Raw genomic sequence first — 10514 nt, forward strand, 5'->3', positions numbered from 1 at the left:
ATCTTAAAAACCGCGATACAATACATATTCATCAACACACACTACACCGAAGCACTACGAACACATATAGGTGTTTCAGAAGTATCAACAACTGATCAAGTTGACCTTTTCTCCAGTAAGCTTTATTCAGCAACTGAAGGTTGTTAGATTTTTTATCTTTCAATACATTATAACAAGCTTGTCTTTTTGACAGGATTAACTGTGTGCTCGATAAGGAGATGTTTGAGCTCTCCCAAAATATGTTAACACCGCCACTTTTTCCATGTGCTTGAACGCAGCCAGAAGATTGGAAATCAGTGTTTGAGGTTGAGTACCATATATTTCTGTTTAAAGCATGACGTATTTTTTTTCTATTGAACTGTTTGCTGTTCTGCTAAATTACTGTAAAGTCTCGGTCACACCTTACCGGATAGTACGAACGGACGACTAACGGATGAAAATAAAAGTTGTCCGTTGGCAAAACTGTTTATCGTTGGGAGTCCGTTGGTGTAAACGAATGCATAACGGACACACACCGGATAAGCAAGGTACGAGTAACAGAGACGTACCGGACAGAACGCATATCGAACGTACATCCAACGGACAAGTATCGCATAAAACGGACACCTAATGGAAGCGTACCGGATAAAACAGATGAACAAGATATACGGAAAAATTAAAGGCGACAATATTTTACATGAAATCGCATAAATATTCAAAATGTTTCTGTGTAACTGATTTTGGTTTGTTCCTCAAAATGCAGCAAATGAGCAGTGTCTGGTGTGAAAAAGAGCTGATTGATTGTGAAGACGTGGTCTTACTCTAAGATCGATTATTAATAATAAGAATTCATGAACCTTAAGAAATCTGACATACCTAGAAATGGACTTTTCTGACGCGAAATTGTCAATTGGCATTTATCCTTTTCAGATCCGTTCATCATCCGTTTTATCCATTATACGTCCGGTAGAAGTCCGTTTCACATTCGTTCGACATCCGTTTTATCCGTTTAACGTCAGGTAGACGTCCGTTGGTGAACTTATCTGACAAACTTCCAACGGATGTATAACGGACACGTAACAGATACAAAACGGAAACGAAACTAACGAGTACCGTACAAAATGGACGTCGACGGATAAAACGTACGCTAAACGGACGTGCAACGGATATGGACAGACGTCTAATGGATAAGAACGGACGTCTAACGGACATGAACGGATTGAAAAAAAGTTATCCGTTAGGCGTCCGTTTGAGCTATCCGTTAAGGTGTGACCGAAGCTTAAGGAAGGGACTTTGTCATTGTTTAATTTTTTTGTTAATGGACATATTTGATTCACCTTTGGTCATCAAAAGAGACATATAGCACAGTATCTTTTAATTCAGTAATGAAAACTATTTTTTGCCTCATTTTCATACACAAATTTAGTTAAAACCATGATGTCAATGGCATCATTCTCGCAGGTACATTAAATACTTGTGAACTTAAATACTGATAATGTAATTTCTTTATCAGCTCTTCATGTCAATTTACCAACTTACACAGTTCACAGGTAGGTTTTAATTTCAGAACAAATACCTTAGAAATTAGCATTTAAAATTAAAACAATGAAAACGGTTTTTTATTTTGTAGCGACATTTGCCTGCCCTTTTTCGAAATCTTCAAGGTTGTTGAGATATTACATTATTAACACGGGTCAGCTATTTATCGTCCCGTTCCAACAGACTTCTATTGTTTCTCAAGACCATACTCGCAAATAGCGTCGAGGGAGAACCAAAAATGCAGACCCTGAAATTTTCTCCCCGGAACGGGGATCAAAGAAGGAACCTTTGTGTTTGTAGTCAACTGCGCTTACCATTGCACAATATTTTCATAATTTTGTAGATCTATAGATATGATAGCAAAATATTGTGAACCATGCAGTGCACGCAGCATGACCCAAACAGCTTCTCAATGGTGTACCGAATGTGAGAAAACACTGTGTTCTGAATGTACAGAAGCCCACAAAGTCCAAAAAATGTCACGAAGTCACCATTTGGTTGAGATATGTAAACTACCGAAGAACATTCATCTATCCAATAATTGTTCAATGCATCAACAGTTGCCCATAGACTATTTTTGTGTCGATCATGATATTGTATGTTGTAAGGAATGTTTGCCAAAAAATCACAGAGTATGCACGAACGTCACATCAATTGATATTGCATCAAAGAGTTCTAAACAATCAGACTTGTTCCTGTTTTTTAAAGACCAGTTGTGCTTTATTTTAGAAACATTAGATATACTAAACACCAATCGAACGGAAAATTTGAGTCGAATAGAACAAGAAGAATCACACATTCGACATCAAATAGCGAAAACAAAAGAAAATATCATCCAGCACAGATTCAATTAAAACAAAAAGGAACTGATGGTGTTTCTGCAACAAAAGATGAGATATTTGTAGGAGCTAAAGGAAAGATACATGTCCTAGATGTATGCGGAAATTTCAAAAGAACAATAAATGCACAAACAGTTGAGCATTGTCCTGGGTTCATTTCCGTTTGCCCAAATAGAAACATTTGTTATTCATTCAATCATGAAATTTACTGCATCACGTCAAACGGAAATACAGTATTTACTTATACTTCTCCCAATCTTCGTCAATCAAGGGATATTCAAATAGATGATGTTGACAATATATACGTCCTTGGACGCGATTCACAAAACATTCATCAACTCACATCTTCTGGGACACTTGAAGACATCTTATTAAAAGACTACTTGTGCAAGCCCCTTGCATTCTGTTACAATAAGAAACAATCTAAGATTTATATTGCAAATAATGACGGCAAAACAATATCCGTGTTCAAAACAAAATAATACCATTTTGAGTGAGTTTGAACTGAAGATTTTGAATGTGTTAATACATTGTATAATCTGAACTACATCATTATATTTTTTGTTAAAAGTAAATCAATATGTTTGATGGAACAACATGATTCATTTCATATTAAGTTTTGAGGATATTACAGTACTATGCTTGGTGATGTTTTAAATGAAGAGTCGATTGTTTTTGTGATGAACATTCAGATTCGTCGATAAAAAACCCTGCCAACGCAATGGCTGAAAGAAAATTAAACAGACAAACTACTGTACACAAAACACAACATAGAAAACTAAAACTGATCAACAAAACCACACCAGGTGTTCCGGAAGAGAAAGCAGATCCTGTCCACGTGTGCTGTCTGTCATGTTACTGCAATAAAATACGTTGATGAACTACATCAAGAGATGAGACTTCACAAAATACAAATGTAATTCAATTTTGGATGTAACGCGTCTTCTAATTAGCTGAAGTCGATTTGTTTATCATATTATAGACACAATCTTGTCATGTGACCATGACGTCGGCAACATTTTTTTCTGATTTATGCCGGTGTAAAATGGAATTAAGAATTAAGTTCTAAAAAACTGTAATATATTGTCAAGCTATTCGAAATAACATAAAAATATCATGTAGTCATTCCTTAAATAACGGATTGATACTTGACTGTTATCTAAAACTAAGACATCTCCAAATTCTAGACCGCAGTCATGTCAAATGTTCTAACCTAGAAACTTGACCGTATATTAACCATTGAACTAAGATTTTTATAATAGACGACACTTTTACCGCTATATGCAACACACACGCGAAAAGTTTCAAAGCGCAGTGAACATCACATATTGCTGATGCTAGAGCAACACCAACCCCTCTCAAACAAAACTTAGGATAATCTTATGTGCTTTCGTAAGTGTAAGTAGAGCCTGCTTCACGTGTGACATTCGTCGTGTTGCACATGCTAGTATAAACCCGGTGAAAGTCTTATTCGGTAGGTCACATTCGATGAAAGGGGAAAGAGATTGTACTTTGGAAAACAAATATATATTGCCATCTGCGAAACAGTTTCAACTTCCAACCAGAAGAAAGGATTTTCAACTTCACTATTTGGAACTCTGGGTTTAATAGCTTTTTTTCGAGCAGCAAACCTCTTTCAAGGAAATCTTTATAGGAAAAAACCAGCCGATGGATATCTTATCAAGTTAGAAATATAAACGCCGTATGCAGGCGCTGCTGGAATGTTGCTATAATTGCCTTTTCTCTGACGTATACCCCACATTACATTTTATCATTTCTTACTGACGAGGTAAAACGGGACGGACTACATACGAGCATTCCCTTCGTCGTTCTGTTCGTCAATTTGTATGTCCATTATGTGAGTATTTTGCAGTTTTTGCACTCTTCATATCAAGTTGTTTGATAATTTGGCACCCATTCAAACCATTAGATATTCCACATCGGGTTTAAGATTTGTTCAGGTTGAGTATATTATGCTGCTGATATTACGACTTTTAGAAACCTGTTTTGAGAAGAAGTTACACAATACCCTTAGAATGTTTGTTTCTTAAAGAGTCTAAACATGCGACTTGGTAGGTGTAACAGTCGTATAATGCGTCTTAAATGAGCGATACAATATGGTTAAAACCCCGTTTAGCCCCCCTTTCCCCCCAAATGCACCATATGTTTAAATGAGATAAGTCAAATACTTAAATAAGGCATTTTTCGCTTAGATTTATGTTGAAAATATTTCGTCGTTAAATGTATTCTATTTATTCATATATTGGTACTAATGCAATGGAGTATGTTTGCCTAGTTTATAAAACAATACACAACAAATTCGTAATTAAGTTGACAATACTCGTTCTACTTGAATGTAAACATATTTCTTATTTTACAAACGATAACCCAGTCCCTGTGTAACATGTGTAATAAGTACTATACAATTGATAAAGAAGAGGTGTTATCAGTCCTATTTGTACGTAACCCAAATTCGATCTCAGGTAAGGTTTATTTATCAGAACAACTACTTTTAAAATCAAAAACAACTTTAAATTTATAAAACGGAAAACGGTTTTATTATTCATTTTTTAGGAATTGATTTGATTTTAAATTCTGAATTTGATGATATTTTCTTTTGAACCCCTCATCACCTTTTTTTTTTGCTTATTTCGTCAACAAAAAGAGTATCAAATAGATTGTACTTCTGTTTGTTATATCTTTTGAACCCCTTACACCTCTTTTTTGCTTATTTCGTCAACAAAAAGAGTATCCAATAGATTGTATTTCTGTTCGTTATATCTTTTATGTATTTCGTTATCTTGATTGTTCATGTATTTTTTTGTACTGTATTCCAGTCATGTTATTTTCGCGATTTTTTTTAAACATTACTATTTAGAGCGAGGTTTGGCTAGCCATACAACCAGTTTCAACTCATCATTTTTTTTCTTAAGGTCTGTACCAAGTCAGAAATATGGCAGTTGTTATCAAATAGTTAGTTTCTATGAATGTTGCATTTGCGTTTGTTTATGTTGCAGTTAAGTGTTTTTGATGTTCCGTTTTTTCTTGTTATAGTTGATGTGTTTCCTTGCTTTTAGTTTGTAACTCGGATTTTTTCTCCCAAACGATTTATGATTTTGGATAGCGGAATACTACTTTTGCCTTTATTTGTCAGCCGTCGCTATGGCCATGGCTATGCTAGTCTTGTGTGTTTTATTTAATTTTTAGCTCATTTATATGTATTGGTGTGTCGACCATTTTTCTAGATCAGTATACATCGGATAGCGGGATTGCTCTATCAAATCATCTTTATTTCATGCTGCATATACTTGAATTCTGCATGATCATTGTGTTCATTCAGTTCTAAGAAACAAATTATTGATGAGTTAAGCCTTTTTCAACTGATTTTTATAGTTTGTTTTTATGTAGTATTGCTACGTTTGTACACTACTTTCCCAGTTTAGTGGAGGATTAAACTAAACTGACCCACTGAAGCGGTTATTTATCATAATGTAAAAGTCCGTAGGCAGACATATCACCCCTGGCATACTCGAAAGCAATGTTTAGATTTGGAGCAGATTTGTATTTCCTCTTACTTATAAATGTCGTGTGCTAGGTGGAAAGGAATTCAATTCAAATTCCCAAGTCTTTGATTTGACCGGGTTTTGGTTCTATTACGAGAACTTTCGAAACCAACGAGACAATAACACGCAAATCTCGGGACAACGTAGGTGATACAGACACCAAATTAACGCAGATGCCGAATGACATCTGGAGGTTGATAGTCTTCAATACTGATATCAACTTAAAGCAGGAACCTGCAGGAATAAACGTATTAATGGGAAAATAATCAAAACGAGAGCATCAGTTAGAATTATTGTCATTGGTTGCAATGTTAAAGATGGTTGATTTTTTTTTTAATTTTACTTACAATAATGAAACGTGTTGTAGTACTATCAAATTTGATAAAAGACACTTAATAGATCGAAGTGACGAATATTTATAAAAAAATACTTCATTTGAAACCGCTATCCACTCTATACAAATACAAAGATGTACATAAAAACAGTAACAAAAAGTACCATTAAAACAATTGTTACCACCAAAGACTGAAAGTGAATTTTATATAAACACATTTCGTTTTTTTCGTTTCAGTTATTTCGTTTGCAACAGAGAGGTCAAGTTGTTGGCATTATATATTCACACACCACAAGTTAAACTTTACAAAATAATGTCTGAACAGGATAAAAGTTAAACGAATGATCAAAATAAGTTGATACATGAAAAATAAGAGAAATACTTTATTACGTATTTTACAACTGTCTTTATTTGGTAAACAAAAATGATTAAAATACTTTTACTTTTTATGTCTTTAAGTAACCACAATAATTTACACGTACACGCAGAAAAGTTCATTGCGATAATGGCACAGTCAAAGAGTCACATGTTACCAATGATTGCAATATCGAAGGAGTTAGAGAAGTAAAATCATTCAGTAACATTTGTTGTGGCATCAAGGATGAAAACTGACTTGATAAATGATGGATTTAATATTTCAACCATTATTGCAAAGAGTCTTGATCAATTTTATTTCGAAGACATTATAAGAGAGATGGTAGAAACGATGATGTCAGGAGCTAAAATAAGAGCATTGGCCGAGTGGTTGAAAGGGACCAACGCACTCTGTCATGGATATTTAAATGATACGGTGCATGCGCAAGTACTAGCCGCCCACCATTTTGATTATGCCATTGTGGACTATGCACCTACTCTTTGTTTCTCTATCATGGCGTACAAATTAAACTGCCGTTTATTTCTTTAGGGGCCTTTATTGACCCTTCAGTGAACAGAGTGCCATTAAACCCATCATTCATGCCAACCCTGTTTTCTAGTTTTACTGATAAAATGACTTTCAGAGAAAGAATTATAAATACTGCCAGATATTTAATATTGTTACTACGTCCATCGGTACCTTCTTTTGAGAATTTATCAGAACGATATGTACCAGAAAAACAAAGTGTTTCTAATGAGAAAATAAAACAAATGTCCTTAATGTATATTGCTGATAATGATATGTTGTTAGAATTTCCACATCCGGTCCCGTCGAATGTCATCATGTGTGGTGGACTAGCTGCAGCACCTCCGATTCAGTTACCTGACAAACTAAATGATTTTGTTGAAAACTCATCAGATGGCATCGTAGTTGTGTCATTCGGAAGCATTATCAAGACTCTTCCTTCGGAAACACTCAGCAAAATGCTCGAAGCGTTTAATATGGTAACGAACTTAAATTTCGTAGTTGCCACAGGAAAAGAGGTCAAGTATGTGCAAAATGTGTTGATGTTGCCATGGATACCACAAAATGACTTATTAGGACATTCGAAAACTAAGTTATTCATCACTCATGGAGGTAAAAGTAGTGTTTTCGAGGCTCTACACCATGGCATACCAATGATAGTTTTTCCAATTGGCGTCGACCAGCCAGCAAATGCTGCGGTCATTACATCCAAACATTATGGAATAACTATGGACTTTTATCATTTTACAATTCAAGTCTTAGTAGAAAATATCAAAAATATTGCCTTCAATGACCAATTTAAATCGAACATAATGAGAGCTTCTGCCATTTTTCATGGCCGTCCACAAACTCCGTCTGAACGAACTGCGTACTGGATTAATTTAGTTACCAAATATGGTAACGAACACTTTCGACATTCTTCTTTAGATATGCCTTGGTATTCATTCTTCCTTATAGACATAATTATTACCTTTATCACAATAGGATTTTCATCAGTGATGTGTCTACAATGGATTTGTTGTAGAGCTAAAAGAAAACACAAACAGGAGTAACGTGAACAAATGAATATCGTTTTCCAGAACAGAAGTGCAAAATGATGAAATGATTTTACATACTTTGGGAATCAAATATTCAAGATATAAGGTCACAAAGAATAAGTTACTTTAGTTTTAAAAAGTTATCGAAGACAGATAACTATCAATATTAGTTTATCTTGTTATCTTTACATGTGTGTTCTATGTACGTAAAAGATTGTTGCAGCAATTATAAATTGGATACAATGTCCCAATGGCATGGTTAATCCCTTTGTTTAATTTTTGTTTTAACATTTTTGGTATATAAAATAAAATCAGACGGTCTTAGATTCCCGACGGTCCTATCAATTCGATAAAGTTAATCAATCTTGCAATGATGTTCAATAAAGAATTTAATCTTGAAAAAGAACGTATTCATCTTTTACAGAGTATGCATCCTGATATTAAATAATTTAATATTGGATGTAAAAGAGGGACAAAAGATACCAAAGGGACAGTCAAACTCGTAAATCTAAAACAAACTGACAACGCCATGGCTAAAAATGAAAAAGACAAACAGAAAAACAATAGTACACATGACACAACATAGAAAACTAAAGAATAAACAACACGAACCCCACCAAAAACTAGGGGTGATCTCAGGTGCTCCGGAAGGGTAACGCGTCTTCCGATTGGCTGACGTTATTGTGTTATCAGCCCATGGTCATAATTTAGTCATAGACGCTTTTTATGGTTTTCTACGGTTTAAAATGGAATTTAGAATTAAATTATAAGAAATGACTGTAATATTTTTATCTGTCTATTCGAAATAACATAACAATATGGTGAACACTGTTAAATAACCCGCTACGCGCTTTATTCAGTGTGCACCAAATTTTGTATGTTATTTTTTTTTATAGACAGAAAAAATATTACAGTCATTCCTTAAATAATCTATACTCTTGTCTATGTTTTTTTAATATAACTACATAAATAACATAAAATTAAGTAAACGAAACTCATAGTAAATAAATATGTTTTTTTTTCTTAATTTCCTTTTGTCTTTCTGTATGACAATTTTTGAACTCAAGATTATTTTGTATCAGTGAGTAAATAAGTCATAAGAGAGACGTCCTTGATCTGGATAAAAGCTATTAACAGATAATCTTTCATAGCTGTAATGTTTATCTTATAACAAGGATATCTGCCTTTAGTGAGAATAAATGTTTTCAGAACCATAAATACTCTATAAATAATATACAAGAAAGTAAGTGTTTTATAGCACCATTGTTACATGGTAACATGATTTCCCTTTTAATGAATATCAACATAAAGTTAATCAAGTTCAAACATACCTCTAGGTGGTTAATCGAAAACTGGTGAATGTGAAGCAATAGTAGTAGATTATCGATGATCTAGTCTCTTAATCCATTAGGGAAAATGTAGCCATACTTTAAACAATTGTTTATTTCTGTGTCATTTGGTCTCTTGTGGGGAGTTGTCTTATTAGCAATAATACCAATTCTTCTTTTTCCTATTATTATTTTTGTTTAATTTTTGTTAAAATCTAAAATCTAACAAAAAATAACAAATAATTTATAGAAAACATCGTTTATAGAATTTCAATGCTGGTATCTTTGGACTTATTTAAGGTCGAGGCGAAATGAAGTATAATATTTTTCTGTTTTAGTGCAGACCATGATAGCTTGGTAGGTGTCTTTTGTTATGTTGTTTAGTATTGCTGTGTGGCTGTTTCTTTGAAATATTAATTACACATATACAAAAAAAATATTATATACATCGTCATTTCATGATATTCTGTGTAATTTGTTGATATGAATTAATTAACTAAATACTGTTCTTGCTATGGAAAACGTCTGTTAAGTTGGTCTGTGTCAATATAACCACATGCGCTTTGCACATAATTAACAGTTAAAATTCAGCAAACGTTCACATATTCCCTATTTTGTTTGCAACAATCTAATCAGTAGCGACCGATACCAAAATTTAAAAAAAAAAAACAAATTTAGAACGTCGAACATCACAAAACCGCATTGCAATTCAAAGAACAACAAAAACTGGCGTCATGCATTTGTGTCAATCGACATTTCATGTTTCATTCGCCCTATAGATTTTATATTTCATTTGCCAAAATAATAAAAAAAAATCCTTCGCAAGAATTGTGTCACGGGTAATATAAACACGTGAGAAACATTAGTATCATAAACTCTTTGATAAACTAAAGTTGAAACAGCTATTCCCCTGTCTGCCATCGCTAACCTGCTCTCCTATGCACATTTGGGATTTCCAAGAGGATGAGTAATTCTAAAAATTTCGAAAACTATTAACAACATTACGAAAAATGAC

At 33.8% G+C, this 10514-nt stretch overlaps 1 protein-coding gene across 1 annotated transcript; it reads left to right on the forward strand.

Annotated features, from left to right (window-relative positions):
* Positions 1–6536: 6536 nt before the first annotated feature.
* LOC143083633 (UDP-glucuronosyltransferase 2C1-like) lies at positions 6537–8434 on the forward strand. Its single transcript, XM_076259910.1, has one exon. The coding sequence runs from the start codon at positions 7209–7211 to the stop codon at positions 8184–8186; it is 978 nt and encodes a 325-aa protein (XP_076116025.1). The 5' UTR covers positions 6537–7208; the 3' UTR covers positions 8187–8434.
* The last annotated feature ends 2080 nt before the right edge of the window (positions 8435–10514 follow it).

The sequence above is a fragment of the Mytilus galloprovincialis genome, chromosome 7 (assembly GCF_965363235.1).
Source record: "Mytilus galloprovincialis chromosome 7, xbMytGall1.hap1.1, whole genome shotgun sequence".
Lineage (NCBI taxonomy): Eukaryota > Metazoa > Mollusca > Bivalvia > Mytilida > Mytilidae > Mytilus > Mytilus galloprovincialis.